Source organism: Helicoverpa armigera, chromosome 22 (assembly GCF_030705265.1).
Source record: "Helicoverpa armigera isolate CAAS_96S chromosome 22, ASM3070526v1, whole genome shotgun sequence".
NCBI classification, from domain to species: Eukaryota; Metazoa; Arthropoda; class Insecta; order Lepidoptera; family Noctuidae; genus Helicoverpa; species Helicoverpa armigera.
The window spans coordinates 7,395,277-7,419,871 of NC_087141.1; the positions used below are offsets into that span (position 1 = coordinate 7,395,277).

General features: G+C 38.2%; 1 protein-coding gene across 1 annotated transcript; it reads left to right on the forward strand.

The window, feature by feature from the left end:
• Positions 1-704: 704 nt before the first annotated feature.
• On the forward strand, positions 705-23,234 carry LOC110380457 (eukaryotic translation initiation factor 3 subunit A). The gene is made up of 23 exons (XM_064040338.1): positions 705-892; positions 1,786-2,014; positions 2,424-2,598; positions 2,954-3,142; positions 3,632-3,736; positions 4,124-4,332; positions 4,986-5,152; positions 6,674-6,811; positions 7,570-7,774; positions 11,931-12,030; positions 12,358-12,587; positions 14,575-14,767; positions 15,583-15,687; positions 16,053-16,182; positions 16,660-16,862; positions 17,421-17,572; positions 18,429-18,646; positions 19,291-19,426; positions 20,757-20,891; positions 21,263-21,344; positions 21,823-21,956; positions 22,392-22,564; positions 23,043-23,234. The coding sequence occupies exons 1-23, from the start codon at positions 844-846 to the stop codon at positions 23,087-23,089; spliced, it is 3,504 nt and encodes a 1,167-aa protein (XP_063896408.1). The 5' UTR covers positions 705-843; the 3' UTR covers positions 23,090-23,234.
• The last annotated feature ends 1,361 nt before the right edge of the window (positions 23,235-24,595 follow it).

Below are 24,595 nucleotides of genomic sequence, written 5' to 3' on the forward strand. Positions count from 1 at the left end.
AGTCTGCTGTGCTTTTGCCGTTGAAGTACAAAAATTAAATTTATGGAACGTTTCTAATGGCTATGCGTATTCCGTTGTTTTCAAGTCAACGGGCCCTCAAAATTCAATATCAGACGGTTCAGATCTTTGATTTTGCTGACCCCGTAGTCGCTGGCATAAGGGACTTTATCCGCGTACGAAGTCGCGGGCAGAAGCTAGTAAATAATAAAGTCTAAAAATCTCTTTATTTCGAGTCCTGTGGTGTGCCAAACTACTTATAAATAGAGCTAACCTGTAAGTATTTCTTCAAATATCCCCTAATGTGTAATGTACCTAGAAGATATGGATAATTCAGAACCTACTGATGTATTGGCTTCGCTCAAGGCTCCATTTGCTGGCCTGCCGGGGCTGCGAGATTGTTCGAAAGAGTTACCGCTGCCCTGTAAAAATACATAAAAGGCCTACGAACGAACATGGTGGATAGGTACTTAACCTTCTATAATAACAAGGTAGGTAGGTATTCTAGTCTGATTCGCCAACTCAAAACATAGACATTTCATTGAAAAGTAGAAACCAATAATTGAAAAAGGTCTCCTCCAAAAAATATTACTAGTCAAGTAGAACTAAGAAGAAATAAACAATGGTTAAGATTCAAGAAAATAACCTCCAAGCATAAAGCCTAGGTTCCAAACATGACGTAACGCTGAATATGTTGGAAGCCGAATTAAAAAAGTATAAGCAGCCATTTTGATTTCTCCTGTCTCTTGACAGGCCGGTGTAGAAAGAAAATTTCGATTTTATTATTCTACACCACGTTTTTGAGGCCTAATTTGTGTTCATGAAGTGAAAAGTGTAGTGTACACCATGGCGCGATATGGTCAGAGACCGGAGAATGCCCTCAAACGGGCCAATGGTTGGTACAAAATTCCTTGAGATACCACGTTGCATGTTGGACGACCTTATCTTTATTCATTCCATCACCAATTTATACATACACGGGGCTAAAAATAACCCTTATTTTAGCTTTAGAATGACGCTAGATGCTAATAAAAATCTTAGTTGGGCTGTTCAAAATATTTCTGAAACATAACCAAAAGGCTTGGCTTGCATATTTCATGCAGTCGTTTTGCGTAACATACGCTTGTTAACCTGATCAAGAGCAAATGAAGGTGTAGCATATGGCGGCCTCATATTATAAAAACATCGTTCTCTGAAAATAATACTGAAAAATAACAATAATATTTAAATTAATGTTTTCTAAGTCGCTACGACAGCCCACGACACATAGCACTCTTGGATCCTTAGAAATACTATTTAATGCTGCTATATTTTTCTTATTCAAAAGCAATGAATATTGGAGGAGAATCTACATTAATATCCAGGTTAATTAATACTTTTAAAGGACAAGTTGTAAACAGGATTATATGAAAAGGACTTACTGCATCTTAGTTGGAATGGTACTGTTGGTCCCAAAATAAATTATGGGTAAAGGACATAAACATTTAAATCACATGTATTACCTGAATTGTGAAATTTTATATAATAAAAACAATAAAGTTTGTTGTAAAAACATAAAATCCTTCATATATATTTGAAATATACATAAAGAGTATCTTATATGCTATAACATTAAATGTAAAAGTTGTATTACTGTATTACAAAGTTTCAACAAAATCCATCTCATAGTTGAAGACAAAGAGTGAAAGCATAACAATCATATACTGTTAAATCATTACCAACAATTACAATATTAGTAGGCAGTAACATGATACACTTAAAATTAACTCATGAACTCCATTCCCACAGAGTTTATGGACTTGGACAAGCCAGCGAGAGCTTTAGACACTCTTCAAGAGGTGTTCCGCAACAAGAAATGGGCGTACAACTGGTCCGAGTCGGTGCTGGAACCGATCATGTTCAAGTACTTGGAGCTTTGTGTGGACTTGAGGAAGTCACACATTGCCAAAGAAGGCTTGTTTCAGTACCGAAATATGTTTCAATCGGTCAATGTGGGATCTTTGGAGCAGGTTATAAGGTGTATATTTGTTTGATTTGGCCATTGATAGTGAGGTGTATTAGGTTAATGCAAATAATCTTGGACTATTTTCTTAATTATAATATTTCAATGTTATGTCTGTATTAAAAAAAAAAAAAATGGTTTGTTGACACTTCATAACAATTATTCTCATATTTTACTATCACTTAAAAGTTCAAATTATATTACCTATGCACATTACCTGTGCATAGTACTTATGTAAATGAACTCCTGAATAGGTAATTTAAACAGAAAAATATTAATCATTACCGTTTAAAATGTAAACAACCAACCGCAATCTGTAATGCAGATGCAGGCATTATATTGAACAAAGATTTTGTCATGCTTCTTCTAGTTAACTTAAAACCCTACAATATCGAAATACATACTTAACCTACTTTTTTCTCAGGGGTTACTTACGCATGGCAGAAGAACGCACAGAAGCAGCTCGTGAACAATCCACGCAGGCGGTCATTGAAACTGATGATTTGGACAACCTCGCTACACCAGAGAGCATCCTGCTTAGTGCTGTGTCGGGAGAAGATGCACAGGATCGGTCTGATAGGACTATATTGACACCATGGGTAAGATCATTTTGCACTAGAAATTATAGTTACTAGCATATGTAGTAAATCACTTTGTTGAAAAATTATGATCATGTTTTTTTGCTCACTTGATTTATTGAAGAACATTATAACAATAACAACTTACAATATAAATTGTTTGCAAAATTTTTTCCTAATGATAATTTGTGTAAAAATCTACATAATATACATGCTAGATAGAAACAAATCCCTAGTGTAATTTATTTATATGCTTAAGTATAAAAGATTTATTCTCAAAGAACCTTATTTGAGTCAACAGTCAAAGCAATCACTTGCCAACCCAAATTTTTTTTTTTTCACTTGTAACAATTTCTAAACCAACAATCAATTCCAGGTGAAATTCCTCTGGGAATCCTACTGCCAGTGCTTGGAGCTGTTACGTACAAACGCTCACGTGGAAACCCTGTACCATGACATCGCTCGCATGGCGTTCCAGTTCTGTCTCAAGTACTCACGCAAAACTGAGTTCAGGAAGCTCTGTGATAAGCTGAGGAAGCATCTTGAGGATATTTGCAAGCCTACTGTAAGTTATTACAATTTATATTTGTAACTTCAATTTACGGCTGAAACCAGTTAGACTGGAAGCCAAACCCAACATAGTTGGAAAAAAGCTCAGGAAATAATTTGTAACTTCAAGAAAATTTATTTTTTCTTGGGTTGTTTTATATTGCTGTTGCTGTAAGCTGTTGTTGTATTTTAATGCACACTTACAATTGATTTCTTTTATTGATTAAGTTTAGCGACCAAATAATGTAACATCACTAAATTTTAAGTGCCTGTTCAAACCTCATTCAATGTTTTTCTAGAAGGACTTAAGTGAGAATTAAACTTAAATAACACTTAAGTCTTTCTGTTACAGCCATTTGCATAACTGTTTTTCAGTACTTCATTCAGGTTTAGTGAATAGATAAATACTATGCTTCACATGCCTTTGAGAGATCCTCAAGAGTCTGCATATAACCCATCCAACTATGTAGACATGTCTTCCTAATCACATGTATTATTGCTTCAGGTGCAAACTGGTAATGTGAGCATCAGCAAGCCAGAGACACAGCAACTCAACCTGGAGACCAGGTTGTTCCAACTGGACAGCGCTATCCAGATGGAGCTGTGGCAGGTTTGTACTATTGTTTTATAAACATTGTAGACAAATAGATTCCGAGCCAATAAATACCATTCTAGGATAGCAAGAATCTCATATGTATGCTGGGTTTATTTATACAATTTAAGTTGCCTATGTCAATTGAGACACATAAACAAATCAAATTATTTCGTGCTTTATCAAACTACCCCTATATTATTTCTTTGAATGCTCTAATCGCCAGAACCGCTGGTCAGATTTTAAAAAAATATTTCAATGTTATGTAAGCTATTTATCGAAGAATGCTATAGGCTACTTTTTAGCCCTGTGCGCGAAATAGTTTACGCGATACCCATGTAAAACCTTGGGCAATATCAAGCAACTCAAAGGACACAACTCAAATACAAGTTTTATTACTCACAGGAAGCTTACAAAGCAATAGAAGACATCCACAACCTGATGAACATGTCTAAGAAGACTCCCGTTGCCAAGACCATGGCCAATTACTACGGGAAACTGGCCCTGGTCTTCTGGAAGGCTGGTCACTGCCTCTTCCATGCTGCGGCCTTGTTGAAGCTGTTCCAGCTATCCAGGGAGATGAAGAAGAATATTACTCAGGAGGAGTTGCAGAAGTAAGTCAATTGTTTATGTACTGGGTGATTGGTATTTGAAAAGGTTGTGGCCTTGGAAGGTGAAGTGAAAATTCAAAAAAAAAAAAAAAAAATTGAACATAGTTTGTCTCTGTTATCTTCTTTGTAGCAGTTGGCTTTTCTTTTAACACTGTTTTGTCAAACTTTCAAATATATATTTCAAATATTTTATATGAGGTGGGGAATATGTATGTAATGATTCTTGATATTTTTTGTATTCATCAAATCTCTAAGATTTAAGTTGGGTTAAAATTTTCTCCGAAATAAATCCCGTGTCTGTCTGCACTTGGACAGGGTCGGTAGGCCTCGGAGGTACACTATAGCTCGGCTAGACGCGACAGAATGCGACTCACGCGCAGTCTGTGTTAATTTATGCCGATACAAACAAATTAAGCCCCATATTCATCCAAAAGATATGTCCATCTCTTTAACTGTCAGGGTGACATAGCATTACCATGGTGTTGATTGGTAAATAAGTATCAGAAAACCTGTAGAATTATTTCTCACTGATTTAAATTTCACACAAGATAGCGGATAGATTGGATGTAAATAGCCTGTTATTTACACATTTTTAAACTTCAGTTTCACTGACAAATAATAAAAAATATCTAACTTTTATGTTATGTTTTGTTCAGGATGGCATGCCGCGTACTAGTAGCAGTACTCTCGGTGCCACTTCCCTCTCTGCATCCTGAGTTTGATCGCTTCGTGGAGACCGACAAGAGTCCCGTTGAGAAGGCCCAGAGATTAGCCGTCCTGCTTGGTCTGGCTCAACCACCTACTAGGGCTAGCTTGTTGAAAGGTAAGTTTACTTACAATAATAATAGGTACTTTATAATGTCGACATATCTAGACAAGGGGTGTACTACGCCGAATCGAATAACAAATAATCGAATATCAATTGATCGACCACTATAAATCGAAATTCTAAATACTCGAACATTCATAATATCGAATGGTTATGAAATCGAGCATTCAATACATCGCGCAGTCAATACATCGAGTGTTCAAAATATCGAATGTTTGTTTGATCGAGCGTTAAATGCATTGCATACTCATCCTATCGAAAAATCTGTATTTTTTATGAATACAAGAAAAACTCAAAATTTTATAATAAATCACATTTTAATCTTTAATTCTTATCTTTTAAAGGTACATTTTAAATTTTTGTATGAATTGAAAAGGCAAACGCGGGATTGGGAAGACCTACTTTACAAAGAAGAGGCAAAAGGGATGATAATGCGATTGAAAAAATATTAAATAATAATAAAAACTATATTAAAATGTGTTTTATTATAAAATTTTGAGTTTTTCTTGTATTCATAAAAAATACAGATTTTTCGATAGGATGAGTATGCAATGCATTTAACGCTCGATCAAAAAAACATTCGATATTTTGAACACTCGATGTATTGACTGCGCGATGTATTGAATGCTCGATTTAATAACCATTCGATATTATGAATGTTCGAGTATTTAGAATTTCGATTTATAGTGGTCGATCAATTGATATTCGATTATTTGTTATTCGATTCGGCGTAGTACACCCCTAGACAAGTCTGAAGATGTCTTATTTGCTGGGTAAACGATGTGATGGGCAAAATAAATGTAACTTTAGATTCGCCAGTTTGGTTTCTCAGTTTATTTTAGTAGGAATTTGTTATTCAATGTCTGTGTTATATGTGTTATATGTATGAAAGACTAGCTCATTATTTAAGGTGTATAACTTAATAACACTGATAGTTTTTATGTAACAATGGTTCTCTAACAAGTTTATTTGAATTGGTTGCAGTAATTAGCAACTTTCCTCCGAAATAAATCCCGTGTCTGTCTGCACATAGATAGTCACGGTAGGCCTCGGAGGTACATCAAGCTCGGCTAGACGCGACAGAATGCGACTCACGTGCAGCCTGTGTTAATTTATGCCGATACAAACAAATCCAGAGATTTCCTTTTGAAACTTAAAATATTGGTGCTGGGACAATTAAATGAAGCTTTCACGCGCAGTTGCACCCTCTTCCCGAAGTAACTACTTCCCGCACATGGATAAAAAGTTTCATCAAAATCTATCCAGTAGTTTTAGAATCAAAGTATTATATTGGGTATGTAACAAACATACCCACATATACACCTTACAAACTTTCGTATTTATTATATTGGTAGGATTGTTATTTGATTTATTAATCTAACTACATATACATCACTTTTTCAGTATTATTACTAAAAAAATACAAATATCCCAACTGAGAACCTGCTTTTTGGGAAGTCAGTTAAGAAATATGATACAAAAACATTTAAAAATGTAATTATTTGTTTTACACAGATGTGGTGCGTCTGAACGTGGTAGCCTTAGCTACTCCTCAACTGCAGCAGCTGTACGCGTGGCTGGAGGTGGAGTTTGATCCTCTCACTCTCTGCAACAATGTCAAGAGCGTCGTCAAGTCGCTGGAGGAAGAGCCTAGTGAGTATACTACGTCATAGTAATTGTAATTCGGCGAAAAAAGGTGTTACGTGTTGTTAATCTGAACTTTTAAAACTAGTACTACTTCAGAAGTATGCCAGTTGTGGTAGTTCGTTTATGTAGTATTTCGTATACTTTGATTGGGAAAAATATTATGTACATCTATTTTTTTGTGGACTCAGAAGGTTCTCGATAAGCGGGGTGGAGATGTTTTGAAACAACGAATAGATTCTCGTAATTCAAACATATCGTCTTCGCTCACTCAATGGTATCCATTGCGCAGTGAACATCTGTGTTTTCCGCTCTGTTCTTCTTGTCTTCGCTCTAGCGGAGTTTTGTCCTCCGAAATAAATCCCGTGTCTGTCTACACATAGACGGTCACGGTAGGCCTCGGAGGTACACTATAGCTCGGCTAGACGCGACAGAATGCGACTCCTGCGCATGCTGTGTTAATTTATGCTGATACAAACCTTTTCAAACTTTATAGGACAGAATAAACTGACCATAATGGCTTTATGTTCCAAAAAAATATGTGAACTTTGATCACGTTACATTTAGTGTGTCTTTGAATGAAAAATTAGGACTTTTTTTATTGTAATACATGCCAGATACGCACGTTTGCCGTTCGCAACCTATCTTATCTTACTTGCTTGACAGTAAGAAGGCCCTCAGAAATGTTGCATCTCTACTAATAGAAATCAAGCAAGTTACTTTATTTTATTGCACAACACCAACCTAAACAATTTACTCTCTTTCAGACTCCCCACTCGCCCAATACACCGTAGCCCTAAGCGACGTAGCCCTAGTTCGGCTCATCCGTCAAGTGGGCCAGTGTTACGCCTGCATCCAGTTCTCCCGACTGCTGGAGCTAGCCAACACTGATGACCTGTTCCATCTTGAACGTCTGCTGGTCGACTGTGTGAGGCATAATGATATGCAGATTAGAGTTGATCATGCTAATAAGTGAGTATTAAGACTTTGTTAAATTATTTTTGTTGTGTTGAACTGAAAAACTATAGTTTTTATGGTCCGGGTTCTTTCCGTAACCGAATTTACTCTATCTGTGTGCCAATTTCAATTTAAATCAGATCAGAAGTTTGGTGTGAAAGCCGTTCGGATAAAGTTGTTTAGAATCTTTAGCAATCATAATATTAGTAAGAATTTAAGTAAATAAGTATACTCTACCACGATTCTTTTTAAAAGTGTGTATCAAAGAATATGTATTTAACGTTTCAGTTTCCATAAATTGATATTAAGAATTTTACCTCCGAAAAATATCCCGTTTCTGTATACTTCATATTCAGTGGCGGTAGGCCTCGGAGGTACATTATTGTTCGGCTAGACGCGACAGAATGCGACTCCTGCGCATGCTGTGTTAATTTATGCCGAGACAAACTTCTAATGTCGAATCCTTCTTATCTATACATATAATAAATCTGTAGAAAAGTAATTTTTGTACATTGAAGAAATTGACAAAAAAAATAGCCAGCATGTTAAAGAATAACTAACAGAACCCATTTCCATCATTTTTGTAATTTTTGTCTGTTTGTCTGTTTGTTCGTTCGGGATTCACGTAAAATCTACGAATTAAATGCAGACAATGCTTATATACAAAAATTCTACGTAACTTGGGGTATTACTTAGTTTTTGTTTCATCGAAATCGATTCACTTTATCAAAAGATATGATAAATTTTGTGAATTCAAGATGTAAAATATTACGACACGCAATCTATTTGTCAAAACTGTACATTTGAATGTTGTACTTATATTAGTTGATCGGCCTATTATTCATCTTTACACAGAAAATCACACCTTTATAAGTAACTTGGGAAGAAAAAAAAATATGAATATTTTGTTTAGCCAAGGTTAAAGTAGCTCCATCTGTGCTAAATCTGTGGTAAATAAAATACATCAAATTAGTCAAAGGAGCGAGATGGTAAATGACAATATTACCATACATTCTTTATAGAGGATTATTATTTCAACAGATGGAGTTGTGTATTTTCCGTAATTCACCATATTTTAACACGTAGTGTAATTTTTCGATAGACATTTCAATAGAGTTTGTCAGTTTGCCGTGTCACATCAAAATCCAACTATAATTATTACCTTGATGAAAAGAAAATTAATAGTTCTCAGCCAAATTTAAAACGGTGCCATCTAAATTATTTTTTGAACATTATGTCAAAAATGATGACTTTAGTGGAACAATTAATTATCGTTTAAAGTTACAGATGGAGTTCATATCAGGATTTTTTCATAAACATAGTTTAGCTTATCTTCCACTAATGTGCTGGCCTTAAAACAAATTACTTTGAGTGAGTAGTATTAAGTAGACCTTAATTATTTTTTCTGATGCAAAATATGTAAACTTAATCCTAGAAGAAATGAGGATCTATCTCTCGCAAGCGCTGCTAAGCGTTAGGTAGGTAATGTAGGATTCTGTAGCTTTAAAAACAAGCCCAGATACAAAGTGCAGATAAGAAATGGGAGCTTTCTCTATTTAATACCATACACACGTAAAATGCTTTATGCGTCTGAAAACGTGCAAATTACGCGCCGCATACCAGAGACATGCTTACTTTCAACTTCTGATCGCAAGTACACTGTTCACGATTACGAACAGTCTCAGTACGACCCGAGCCAAGTCTAAAAAAATACCTTTTATATAAAACTACGTTTGATGTCATTTAATCACAAATCTAAAGACAGAATTGTTCTCTGTTGCAAATCCTATCCACCTATATCCTATCCTAATCCAGAATGCATTGCAGATGTGCATAGCATAAAAACCAATGGTATCCTATTCGAGAAGTCAAAAGAGTTGATCTGCCAACGTCGCCATCAGAATAGGGTAGTTTCCAGGGTCGAAATAATGAAATAATATTTAGTCCGCTTTTTAGATAATCAAAAAATATTGGATAAGTATTTTTTCTTTTTTTAATTAAACATAAAATGACAAAGATAATACACTTCAAAAATTAGGAGTGGGGGCCTTTTACGTCACACACAGTGTCCTGAAAATTGTAGCAACTTGTGACGTCACACTCAACTTTAACACGCTATATCTTAACAAGTTCTGATCCAATTTAAAAAAGAAAAAATACGTATCGCTTAATTTTGGACAATCTACAAGACGGACTAATTATTATTTTTTAGGAAACTAGCCTATTACATTCATCGTTGAATGAGGTGAATAAATTTTCAGAAACCACAATAACAGTAGGAGCCAAAGCGTATTATCGCTTCATAGAGCTCTGATTGGCCCCAGGTGACCAAGTCAGGTCTGATTTGTTCGTTCATCAGATCTTTGAAAGTGTTTCGGTGAATACTTACTGTCGTCCTGTTTACGTGTGACACAAAATATACGTCCTCCGCAAGAGCGAAATTTTCCCGGTGTGAGGTAGTGACGCACAGTATACAACACTTATGTTTCTTTTGATTTGCTGGCTCCACCAAGAAATGACAAATTGCGAGCGCACATTTTTAAAATCTTGGCAAAACTGCAGGTTTCAAGTACGAACACATGAAGTGGACTCTCACAGATACGTACATTTTGCCTATTCGTGAACTAATGCAAACATTTCGGTGGAGTCCCGGCTTAGGCCACCACATTAGGCGTGCGCGATCCTCGGGCGTGTGAGTAGCGCGGGCGCCGCGCGTGCGTCGCGAGCGCGTTGCATGAGCGTCGCGTTTTGCTGCCCTGCGGCGTTTTCAGGGCGCTCGCGGCGCGCACGCGCCGCTCTCCTTGACGTTTAACTGCTAAGGCGTTTAGCGAGCGGCGGGGATAGCGGGCGAAGGGGTAAATACGCAACTTGAGCGCCGCGTGCTCGCCGCGAGCGCGTCGCTTGCACTCTTCACACATGCCGCAGGGCAGCAAAACGCGACGCTCATGCAACGCGCTCGCGACGCACGCGCGGCGCCCGCGCTACTCACACGCCCGAGGATCGCGCACGCCTAATGTGGGGTCAGCCTTACCATAGTGAGTAAGTGAAACTATCCTACCCTATGCGCCTGCTGATGATGATGACTCATTTTATCATCCATCCAGCTATTCCCCAACTATGTTGGTGTTGGCTTCCAGTCACCGAATCTGTTTGAGTACCAATATTTTGCTTGGAGCGACTACCTATCTACCTATCTTCAATCCAGTCAACTACACAAGACGATATCCATGGTAAGACTGACAGACTTTCTGGCTTCTGATTAGTCGCAGCAGCTGCAGAAAATTTACAAATGACAGCTTTGTCAGACTCAAAGCATATAGACATAGATTATAGCTGTTTCCTGTGAAAATTACTTACGCACCATACGTAATAATTTTCCAAATTGGCTGACTAGATCCAGAGATATTCACAACGTCACAAAATTTACTTCTTTCGTTTAGATAAATGGTCACATCCACAACACAACCTTGATCAATGAATCTATGCTACTGCCAAGTCATCATCCTCCGAGCCTTTTTCCCAATCATGTTGGGGTCGGCTTCCAGTCTAACCGGATTCAGCTGAGTACCAGTGCTTTACAAGAAGCGACTGCCTATCTGACCTCCTCAACCCAGTAACCCGGGCAACCCGATACCCCTTGGTTAGACTGGTGTCAGACTTACTGGCTTCTGACTACCCGTAACGACTGCCAATGATGTTCAATGACACCTATGACATCTATGCTACTGCTAAGTGCTAATCCTAATTATACTGTCACGTGAAAGAATGCACCTACGGGATAAGTAGTATTTTGACTATTCTATATTGCCCACGCAGACGAAGTTGCGGGCAACAGCTAGTCTTAAATATAAGAGCACTAATTGTCGGGCCTGCGCCTGATATCTATCCGGTGGTTTCGGATTACCGTCTCATCGCGGTATCAGAGTGAAGGAATAGTGTGTGCACCTGTGTCTGCGCAAATGCTTGTGCACTAGAAGATGTCCTGCGCAACTAGCTGATCTCCTTATATGAGAACAGCTGCCGTAGCTGGCAATTGGCTAGAATAATTCTATATAATATCTGTAGTTTTTCATGCCAGAGATAGGAATTTGACATAACGTGTATGGGGCTAATCAACAGATAGATAGAATATTGGGATTGCCGTAAATTAACCATTGATATCTTGTCCTAGGTGTGTACACTTCGGAGTTGAGGCAGGCGGTGGCGAATGGTGTTCCACTGCTGATGAAGCTTGCGGTGGCGCTATACTGCAAGCTACGCCTGCTGAACAGGTAATATTATATGCCTTTATTATTTAAATGGGTTTTTTAAGGATGCACTACAGGTGCTGCTGAAAAGTACATTTCATTATTATTACATACATCGAAATACTCAAACGTAACTTATAGTATTTCGCAAAGGTGTGACATATGATATGATGTTTGACCTATTTTTAAAATTGAGTGGCGTTTCAGTATATGGTCATTAGATAACTTCTTGAAACCAGATAAACGAGCACTTTCTGTAACCAGATAATTACCATCTCTAGTTAATTTTTAGTTTGTTTTATTCTACAATTGATGATTTACAGTTAAATAACTCAAATACCCTCTCCCCAGGTCCGCGAACAACTAGTCCGCGCCGCCGAAGTGCTATCCCGCGCCGCCGCCACCCTGTTCCCGCAGCGTCGCAAGCAGGAGCGGGAACGAGCACGAGCCCACATGGTGCAGCACTACCACGAGCACAAGCATGCTGAACACCACCGCGTACTGCAGCGACACAAGATCATCGAGGAGAGGAAGGAGTACATCGAGAGGCTCAACACTGTGAGAGAGGAGGAGGAGCTCAGGTGAGGAGATATTGCTCATAATACATAATATATTACACATACATGCTGACAACATCGAGTACTGCAGCGACACAAGATCATCGAGGAGAGGAAGGAGTACATCGAGAGGCTCAACACTGTGAGAGAGGAGGAGGAGCTCAGGTGAGGAGATATTGCTTATAACACATAATATATTACACATACATGCTGACAACATTGAGTACTGCAGCGACACAAGATCATTGAGGAGAGGAAGGAGTACATCGAGAGGCTCAACACTGTGAGAGAGGAGGAGGAGTTCAGGTGAGGAGATACTGCCTATAATACATAATATACTACAGAAGCATGCTGAGCACCACCGAGTACTGCAGCGACACAAGATCATCGAGGAGAGGAAGGAGTACATCGAGAGGCTCAACACTGTGAGAGAGGAGGAGGAGCTCAGGTGAGGAGATATAGCTTATAACACATAATATATTACACATACATGCTGACAACATTGAGTACTGCAGCGACACAAGATCATCGAGGAGAGGAAGGAGTACATCGAGAGGCTCAACACTGTGAGAGAGGAGGAGGAGCTCAGGTCAGGAGATATTGCTTATTAAATAACAAAATTTGAGCAATGTTGCAACATATCACTTCTATTTCACCATCACCCTAAGGTTGACTGGTAGAGAACACCTAAGTCTTTAAGTCCGCCGTTACAACGTGTGCAAACAGTATAAATAAATAGGTATACATTTATGTATGTAGATATTTAACTGGTTAAGTCGCGAATCACCCTGTCAAGAAGAGCGCAGTCGGTCCGAGGATAGGTAATCATCTTGTCATGACGAGTTCTTCTGTGTTTCTGAAGGTACCATAAATTGGTGGTTCCCGGCTGTCATTTAATCATCTTTGGCAGACGTTACGAAGCCGAACTTTGACAACCAGTCTTACCTAGGTGTATTGGGTTGTATGGGTACTGGTAGTTTTTTCCTCCGAAATAAATCCCGTGACTGTCTGCACTTGGACAGTGTCGGTAGGCCTCGGAGGTACATCAAGCTCGGCTAGACGCGACAGACTGCGGCGCTTGCGCATGCTGTGTTAATTTATGCCGATACAATCATTAATCTAAAAATGCTGTTACTAAAAGTTTTTAGTTTATTACCATAAAGGAGATGGCCAAAAAAACACCCAGAATCGACAGGAACTTCATATGTATGATTGGATTCAGTATAATTTGTGGATTTTAAAAAGTATTTCAAATCATCTAAAAACCATGGGGTTCTCTTTTTATAACGTTTTTTCGATCAAGATTTTAGTTCACAAAAAAGTTTACTTTTACTATTTGATGTTCGTTAGAAGTTGAATGCAGACTCGTGATTGGACCGTTTTGCATTGCTAAGTCATTGTTATATTTGACAATGTCACATGGCGCGATTTTCAAAGACAATTTCTCCAAAAACATTTCATAGCCAGTTGTGAAGGTTGCATGTAACTGCGAAACCTCTCCAAGTAGGTAAGGTCGGTGCTTAATCGTATCTGGAGTGGTTAAATACAAGACCTTTTAATCTCCAGGCAAACTCTGTAACTATGGGGATATTACCATTGGCTTGTATAATGTTAGTGTACCTTGTTTTTTATATGCCTTGATGTAAGTAATCTTATAAATCAACATAAATTCAACATAACTTATTTTTGAGAAAATATGATATAGCTCCTATACCCCATGGATTTCAGGCTGGATTTTTTGGCACCATCAAAGGTCAATAATAATGAACCCATTGGTACCCATTTCGTTGCTGTCGATTCTGGGTTTTTTTTCTATGAAAATTTGGCCATCTCCTTATGATCATAAGGCCGTTTGTCCACCGGCACCGTCACCAAGAACGAGATTTTTTCGGGTCGAGTTTAGTATCGGCGGCCAGATGTTTTCACCGAATGTTTTTAAATTCCCCCTTTCCCCCACAAAATTTTAATTCTTGTTATATTATAATTTTTACAATATTAATTTATATCCCAGACGCCAAGAAGAAGTATCCCGCGCAGCAGCAGCGGCCGAAGCCCGTCGTCTCGAAGCTGAGCGCGAGGAACGCGAGCGTCGCCGCCACGAGTCGGAGCTGGCCGCCATGCGCGAGCGGCATCTACGCGAGAGGGTGGCGCACATCAGCCAGACTGCGCACGGACAGAAGATGCTCTCCAACATCAATGAGGAGGTAGGCTTCATTATATGTATAACCTTTCGTGGGTAGGGACTACTAAAGAGAAATGGTTTTACTACAAAAAAGTTCGAACGTCACGTGTTGAAGAAAAAATTGTATGGAGAATTTTCATTAAACACGTATTGAACGGGCGATGTACGAAGAGGTAGGCTTTCATTGTTTAGCTGGCTGTTCCCAGCGGTTTCAACCATGTCGCGATAGAACCATACTTTTTCGCGTTACCATGATATCCTAGCTAGACAGTGGTCATTCTATCTGCCACGCATACTGTTTTACCCAAAAATAAATAGACAGGCAACTTAATGTTAATTCATTTTTTTATTAACTATGATATATAGTCTTGAGTCTATATCAATCTGGATCAAAAGTAGCCCAAGCTCAAGGCATCTTATTTCCTCCGAAATAAATCCCGTGTCTGTCTACACTTGGACAGGGTCGGTAGGCCTCGGAGGTACATCAAGTTCGGCTAGACGCGACAGAATGCGACTGTTGCGCAGCCTGTGTTAATTTATGCCGATACAAACAAAAATATAAGTAGGATATCAATTAATATGTACGCCTGAATCTTATTGTTTTTAGACTTAAAAAATATAAGTTATATTACTGGCAAGTTTTATCAAAATCTACCCATTAGTTTAAGCGTGAAAGAGTAACAAACTTACCCAACATATCTACAATCTTTAGCATTTATAACATTAGCTGAAAGACACTCAACATACATCCTTACAACACACTTGTCGCAATATGAGTAGCATTATAAAAGTATTACTTTTGTGTCAATTTCTAACCCCTTGTATTTGGTATAACAGGAGCTCAAGAAAATGGACGCCGAAGCGATTGCCCAGCGTGAAGCTGAAGAGTTGATGAAGGAACGTCGTGAACTGCAGGCCAGACTCAAGTCCCAGGAGAAGAAGGTATGTTGTATTAGAAAGAAGTCTAGGTTTATAGGGTTTTAGTAAAATTTTGGTTTTGGTTTGGTACTTAGAAGATTGATGGAGATTTCATTTAAATTGTAATTTTGTTGCCCATAGTTTATCCATGTAAAATTAACATGTTCATTAAAAGTAGTAGATAATATTTCCGTTTAGTTACAGCAAGCCTATAAAAAAAACTAACCATAAATTTTGACACAAGCTCAATATAAATAATGTTAAAATTTCAATCTCTAAGCGAAAAAGAAATGTATTGGTAATTGTTATCTGCAGTAAATCTACCAAATAGTAGAATTGCAGCACATATATTCAAGCCGATACTAAAAAAAAACATTTTCAATTGTTAGGTGGATTACTTCGAGCGCGCCAAACGTTTGGAAGAGATTCCGTTACTGCAAAAGAGCTTGGAAGAGAAGCAAGTGCAGGACAAGGCCTTCTGGGAGACACAGGAGAAGGAACGCATTCAGCAACTTATTGGTCAGTACTATTTAGTTAGTATGTTTGTAAACCAGTGTTTTTCAATATACTCGTACGCAAGGTTGTATGGAGAAGAATGTGCTTCCTGTCCCTATTACTTTTTTTGGCGCCAAGATTGATTAAAATAAAAAATTTATATAAAAAAAAAAACAATTACAGCTAGCGAATGTACAATGCTCATATTATTATTAATGTACGTTAAGTCCGACTTTGTCGCCCTATATCTTATTTCACACAACAACTTGGGACTTCTCGCCTTAATAAAAGTTACACTAGGTCAAAAATCCTTTCCAATGGCATATCGTATTGTCGTTATACGTTCGTTATTTTAGCCCGTTGTCCTTTCTTCAATACATTTTCAACTTTACCATAATAGTGGAAGGTTAACGTTCGATTGGTAAAGCTTGGCACATCCTATTAGAATGACTCTGTACGTAAATTGAAAAACAAATATTCACCCACTGTCTAACCCTACAGAGGCACGTACCCGCGACGTGAACACAGCGGCCCGCCTGTCCCGCATGGCGGTCCACCGCGAGCAGTTCACCGTCAAGCTGCGCAGCGAGCGCGGCGCCGCCCACACGCAGCGCCTCGCCGCCTTCAAGGAGAAGCTCAACGCCGAGCGGGACAAGCGCCTCGCTGAACGCAGGCAGCAGAGGGTCGAGAAGCGACGCCAGGAGGTAAGCATTACCATCAAGCTGCTATTTATTGCTAGAAATGTAGTGGGAGTCTTCTTCTTCTTATCTTGTAAGCTTCAGATTTTAATCACCTAGGAAACCCTGGTATAGTTATCGGCACGGATATCGAGCTCTCGGCGGAAGAGTGGGGATCGCTTTGCGCACTGTACACTTATGGCAATAAACCAATAAATCACTTCTGCAGGTGAAGGTCAGAGCTCAATATCATCCTTGCCGATGATTATATCAGAGTTTTCTCAAATCCTGACAGCCTTTGACATGGAATCGTAAGAACGATTGCAACTAGGTAGCATTAGGGGACGCCCGCTTTACGTGTCCTCCCAGGCCAAGCGGGTGTAACACCGCCAACTTCCAGACGGGTGCTTTATGAAAGTTTCTAAAACTTACGATTCGCGACTCACAGACTTGCGATTTCGGCCCGCCCTGGGCATCGAACCCGAGACCTCAATCATAGCAGTCGCAGTGTAGTAACAGTCTTACAGAAAATTTCAATTTGCTGACTAGAAATAAAATAATAACTAACCAAACTCTAACTTGCAGTGGCTAGCCGAAAAGCGTCGCGCAGAGGAACGCGCGGCCGAGGAAGCTAAACGCATCAAGGAGGAAGAGGAGCGCAAGGAGAGAGAGGAGCGAGAGAAGAAACATGCCGAGGAGATGGCCGCCGCGAGGGAGAGGAAGGAGAGAGAGGACAGGTCAGTAGAGAGGATGTTTTCTGCTCTGTTACTTGTGTTAAAGAGATGAATTAAGAAAAAGAAAAGTATTGAGATAGGAATGTAAATAATATAAGGGTGGTATGATTGATATGATGAAGTAGATGGAAGTAAACTATGTGTTTGAGTAGACTGTTTTTTCTCAGGCTACAGACTATGTGAACAAAATTTCAATCGGTTCAATAATTTTAAGTTTTTGTTCATTTGACATATATTATACGTTTCAAATACATTATATGCAGTATATAGAATGATTTTAACAGACAGACAGACAGACAAAAAAATTACTGATTGCATTTTTGGCATCAACATCGATCACTAATCAACCCCTTATAGTTATTTTGGAAATATATTTAATGTACAGAATTTACCTCTCTACAGATTTATTATAAGTATAGATTTATTTATCACATCACAAAGCTACTTTGCTCTTACATATAACTTAATCTAATGTTTGTAAAACACTTAAATCTCACAGAATAGTAGTCATTTATGTTCACAAATCAAATCATTTATTTCATTTAGGCCTTAACAAGCACTTATGAACGTCAAAATTATAAATAAGTTTGATTCTAGTTGCCCATTCCAAAAGTAGCTTCCTATGGAGAAGAACGGGCAAGAAACTCCATGGTTACTCTTTTTAAAACATAAGTTACAATTTGTATGTATTGATACATACGATAATAATGTGAAAAAGAAATGCTTACAATATTTTTTGGGTTGACTCTGAGAAAGTTATACAATGCAAGTTGAACTAGGAAGTTATAAGAGAAGATTATTATACAAACTATTTTAAGAAGTTAATAAATTAAACAAACCAATAACATTTCTCCAACAGGGAACACCAAGAGATGTTGGCCCGTACTGAAGCGAAGATTCGCGCTAAAGAAGCAGAGATTCAGCGTAAACTCGAAGAGCAGAAGTCACAAACGTCTTCTAGTTGGCGTGACGGTGGTGCCGGAGCAAGGCCACCGCCTGCCAGGGATGATGCCTGGCGAGCCGGCAAGGATGCTAAGGATGAGAAGAAACCCTCGCCCGGAGATACTTGGAGATCTGGTGAGGAGGGGGATATCTATATATCTATAAAAATGAAACCCGCTTTCCGTTGTCACGACATAACATGAAAACAGCTTGACCGATTTGGCTGAAAATTAGAGGGGAGGTAACTTAGACCCGGGAGAAGGTTTTAGGATTAGTATATATAGTTTTCGTCACCATCCGGCTACGGGACGCGGGTGAGACCGCGGGCGAACGCTAGTTAATAATAGATACTTTATTTACTTCATTTATTGAACTATAGTCGCTCCATGTAAAAAAGTAATCATCATATCGCGGGAAAGCTATAAAATCTGCAGATCCTATCAATTTGAAAATTCCATTTTATCTCAAGTGCTTCTATTTTATGAACGAGCAAGAAATAAAATGACGATAGCTTATATAACAATATGTACAAAGAATCTTTATGATATCATTATCATCTGCCTAGTCAGCCTGCCTTTCAGTCGGACTAGATACACAAAAAATAAAAAATAAAAAAATAGATACAGCTGAGCTGTTAACGTGTTTGGAGCCTCCTAATACAGGCATTGTTTGCTTAAATGGGGGCTCCAAACACATTAACATGTAATGTACTTCCTTATTGACACAATAAACTATTTTGTATTTATATCAATTTATAAATAATAATGTTTATCTCCCAGCCCGTGCAGCTCGCGAGCCACCTCGTGACGAACGCGCCCGTACTCCGGAACGTCGGCCCGTACGCGACGAGAGGCCGCCCGCCAGGGACGAGCGACCACCGCCCAGGGATGAACGACCACCTGCCAGGGATGACAGGTATGATATACTGTGTTATGCAGCTAATTGTCTTACTCATACACATTACCACCAACGGTAGGGTCGCAGCTAGGGCTGCCAACTAAACTGTTTTAAACAGTATTTTACTGTTTTTCACTAAATTATACTTTTTACTGTTTAACAAAAAAAAAGTATACAAAATACGGTTTTCAGACATTAAATTAGTAAGTTGTGCGAAAAGCTCCAAAAAATATGTTTTTAAAAATAATAAATAAATACTGTTTGTTTTGCTAAAATACTGTTTAATAATCTTCATAGACCTGAATTTATTTCTTGTAAAAAAAATTGGCAACCCTAGTCGCAGCATTATTCTGTGGACCCCAGTTGCCTTAAAAAAGAACAAATAAATAACAACGTTAATTAACAACAACAATAAATAACTTATAACTCAACAACCTGAGTGCTTAGTGCGAGTTTTCGTGAATTTTTTTACGGACTCACATGAGAGCGCGTATACTAAGATTTGTATGCAGTGTTGCCAACTTAGTGGATTTTCCACTAATACTGGTGGTTTAAGTCCCCTATTTAGTGGCGAAATGTTGAAAGTACTGCGGGTCAAGTAGCGAAATGTAAGTTTTGTGGTACAACTTTAAGGAGTTACTATGGAGATTTGAAGTCTCACGGAATGTCAAAAAAGCATCTACAAAACAAAAAGGTGAACGACTACTATATAATTATATTAAGTACTCATTCATTGGTCAAATGCGTAACTAAACAATTTGTGAAACTACTACGCCGATTATAATTTGTGAAGGATTCGGATCGGGTCGGATGAATTGCTAAACAGATGTAATGCTTTGTCTGTTTTAATTTTCTATCGTTGCCGAGTTACATCTTTGGATGATTAAATTGTTTTAGGTTACAATAAAATATAAACAATATTTTTTTAGTGGTGAATTTGGTGATTTTAAGTGTGGGATAAATTTTTGTTAGTGGTTTTCTGGTGGTTTTAAAAGTTGACTCTGGTGGTAAGCTTCTACAACTGTTGGCAACACTGTTTGTATGGAACAAAAACAGGTTCCAATTTTTGACACTAGGTGGAGCTGTTTTTGTTCCATACAAATCTTAGTATACGCGCTCTCATGTGAGTCCGTAAAAAAATTCACGAAAACTCGCACTAAGCACTCTGTTGTCTTAAACTGAACTATTTTTTAGACAGTTTACCAATTTAAAGCCAATTCAGAAAATATGTATGGTCTAATGAAGTGTTTCAGTTTTATTATATGCAGCGATTTCAAATGCTGATTATAGTAGTAGTTTGCACTTGCACACTCGACGAAAAATATAACTAATCTTGTACTGGTAACAGACGCGACGAGAGGCCTCGTGAAGACCGCCCCATACGCGACGAGCGCGGACCCCCGCGCGACGAGCGGCCGCGCGACGACAGGCCGCGCGACGAGGGCGCGTGGCGGTCCGCCAACAGGGAGCCCGAGAGAGACAGGTCAGTCATATTATAATTATTTATTTGGGTAGACAAACAATACCTCATGAAATGATGTATGAATAAATTAGTATATAAGAAATCTGATCTATAAAAAAAGTAATTATCATCATAATGTTCTAACTATTCAGTACTGTATAAATGAATTTGGAAACAAAAAGTTAAGATAATTTATGCCAAAGAATTTTAAAAACTTATAATAAATAGTGTATGGCTAGCGTTAGCGAAGTTGTAGAAAGCATCTTGGCTAATTCGCTAATTCACAAAGACGACCTTTTAAGTTAATAAGCTTGAGTAACACATTACATTGTCTCATTTTTACATTGCTAAAAGAACGTGGATATAGGTAATGATATGATGAATTTCCTCAGGCCTCGTTACGGCGGTCGATCGAGCGGGCCGGAGAGCGGCAGCTGGCGTCGCGGCCCCGCAGACCCGCCGCCTGCGCCTACCGTAAGTATAACTACGTAATATAGAGTAGATTATAAATTATTTAGTGTAAACAAATATATGTATGCCTAAGAAGATTATTGCTAGGCAGTCTTGATGGTTTGCTGATTCGCTTGATTATATGAGTTTATAACTTTAACACAATGTTCTCTCTTATCGGCGTTCTGGCCGTAAATCAGAAACTCCTAAAGACAAGTACAATTTTAGCGACAGTCCTTTAAGTAATGGGTTGGTTAAACGAAAACATTATTTTACAATAACCCTGTACCAATACAACCTTGCTGGATTCGACCGTTTTTGGGTACATAAATCTCAAATTGAATGTTTAACTTCCAATATTGGAGTTTTGATTTTATGTTCAACAGCTGTTTTTCTTACTCGGAACATTTTTGTTTTTGGTGGGCCTGAGCAGACTACAGGTTTCACTAATTACTTGTAATTATTAATATTGATTTTGACACCATAACTTCACCATCAACAGGAACGTTCATCCACCTGGCGGTCCAAGGACGGTCCGCCTCGCGAGGACAGGTTCCGCGACGCCCCGCGCGGCGACCGCGAGCGTGACGCCAGCTTCCGAGACCGCGACCGATACCCGCCTAGGAGGGATGACCGGTAAGTGACCACTTATTTTGGCTTAAAGATCCGATATAAATGATTCAGGTGTTCCTAAGAGTATACTTTGGCTAAAAAGCCACTGAAATTTTGGCTTTAAAGATCGATATTCATAAATGAGAACCATTTATTCGTTTAAAATTAAAACTTTTGTTTTGTGAAGAATCTGCTATAATTGCCGTTAGTGTATAAAGATTTATCAGTCATTATTGCTATTTATAAGATTTTTACAAAGTACACTGCGAATAAAACATAAGCTGGTGTGTTATGCCCATCAATATGTGTGATTTCGTTGCATTGTTTTTTGAAGCAAGGGTGAATCATATCTGTGATAGTAGCTATGTAGGCTTAAATTCAATACAGTTTGAAAGAGACTTTTAAATTGAACCTTATCCCCAGTCCCCATGTCATTAGAGATTTTTTCTTTCCTAACAGTGACGGTCCCCGCCGCGACGATCGTGACGGTCCACGCCGCGATGACCGCGACGGACCACGCCGCGACGACCGCGACGGTCCGAGACGTGACGACCGTGATCGTGACGGACCCAGACGCGACGATCGCGACCGTGACGGACCGAGACGCGCACCGCCACGCCGTGAGGAGAAACGTAAGTAGAATTTAAAATGTTTTTACTGATTTGATAGTGGATATAACTCTCTTTAACCCAATGCATAAAGAGGAGGAGATTCTGATTTCTTCGAAATCTCTCATTTTACTAAATATTAATTTCAATCATCATTCTTAATCACACCATGCTTCGTTATACATATTCAGTGAAGAATGCAGCTGGTACAATCAATAATGGTTTTCATTGGCCTTGAAAATAATATAAAAACGTAGATTTCCTTCAATTTTCTTCAACTTTCATTGAAGCTTTTAAAACAATCCTTCCATTTTCCATATCTTTTATCTTCTGTATTTAATTATACATCGTAGTTTATCATCGTTCGTCTTAAATCTCTATCTGAAAACATGTAATAAATCAGTTGCACTGTTTGTATGACCAGCATAAACACTTCGAAAAGCGACCTCCTTATCAAAATATGAGAAAATACAAAAATATTTATAAAAACCTCTTGTTCTAGCCCGCGACCCGGACGGTGACGACTGGCAGCCCGTCACCAGACGCTAAACGCTCCACAGTTACCCACATTTTATTCATTTGTAATTATGTATTACTTTGTCTCGAGTTCAGTAGGGTTACCAACAAACAAAACATCTTTACATCTAACGGCATATTTTTAATCTGTAGAGTTGAGAACTGTCATTTTGACATGTCATGATAAATGTTGCCATATACAAAAAAGCGTCAAATTACACGACTGTATAAGACGCTGAGAGTAACAAACTCTTTCACAAAGAAATTAGTAAAGATGTTTCAAAAATTTATATTTGCATAGTTCTGGCAGATAATTAGCTTACTACAAAGTTTTGATAATTGATACTTTCTAAAGTAATATACATGTTTTTAATAACTTGTAAAATGAGATATTAATAGCTAATTACTGCTTAAATTATTAATTTTTGATAAACAATGCTGGTTCATTCTATCCTTGTGTCAATTAACCCTGCTGATCTTTCTGTCATTTATATAAGTTCTATGACATGTTATTTTAAAAGCGCAAGTGTATCGCGCTAATATAATCCTTATATTGTACGGGATAAGGGACGTTTTACAATACACGAGAGGATGCGAGGCCGCGCCCTTTAATTTCATATATTTTGTTATGTTAAACACTTCAGTACCATGTTTTGAGTATATGATAACCATTAATTCTGTTTTTGTCCAAAATATATTATTTCTGCATTATGTACTTGATTTTTTATTGTTTTCGATTTTTCTTTATCGTTTAGAACCTAGCACGAGTTTTACGAAAACTTGTAAATTAGCAGATTAAAAAATATTTGAACATATTATGTGCTCATATCTTCATAGCACCTACTTATAAGACTTGAAATTAATATGTAATTTTCGTATATTTTTCCATCAGGGACATAGGGCTCGAAGAAGATTTTTCCACGTCTTTTCCCTCAGGTCTTAATAAGGTTAGAAAATTACTCGATTTCCTAAAACTCGTGTTTCGGACGCGGTTGGAATTCTCTCGTCGTTACTAGCTAAATAAAAGAAAACTAGCTAGATAAAATGCTTATTCATTTGCAAGTATCGTAACATAACGAGATAAATAACTGCTATGCTCCGTTTGGACTACAACACAACATTAGTTACATACTAGTTTTTATTTTATTGACATTCAAAATAGTGCCTTTTTATATCAAATGACCCCTCCCGCTGTGGGTGCAGTGTGAGGAAATGTCAGACTCTTACTGACTAAACCCACCATGTTCCTTCTGGAGCCCTTTATGTACCAGAGCCGGGTAACCTAACCCTTGTATAATTGTTCAATCTTGGCTCATGATATTGGGTAAAAATACAGGCTTTTAGGTCTTATTAAATAAAATAAGCAAAAGCAGTTTGAAAAGTCGGTAAAAAAAAGTTGATGATTATAGTTCCAGGATTTTTTTTGAAGTGACTTAAATGTGTAGTAGTCCAAACTATACTAACCTGGCTCAAAAACAGTTTTAAATTGTATTAACAAAATCCAAGTGTCTTACAGTAAGTTGTACTTATTGGAACAAT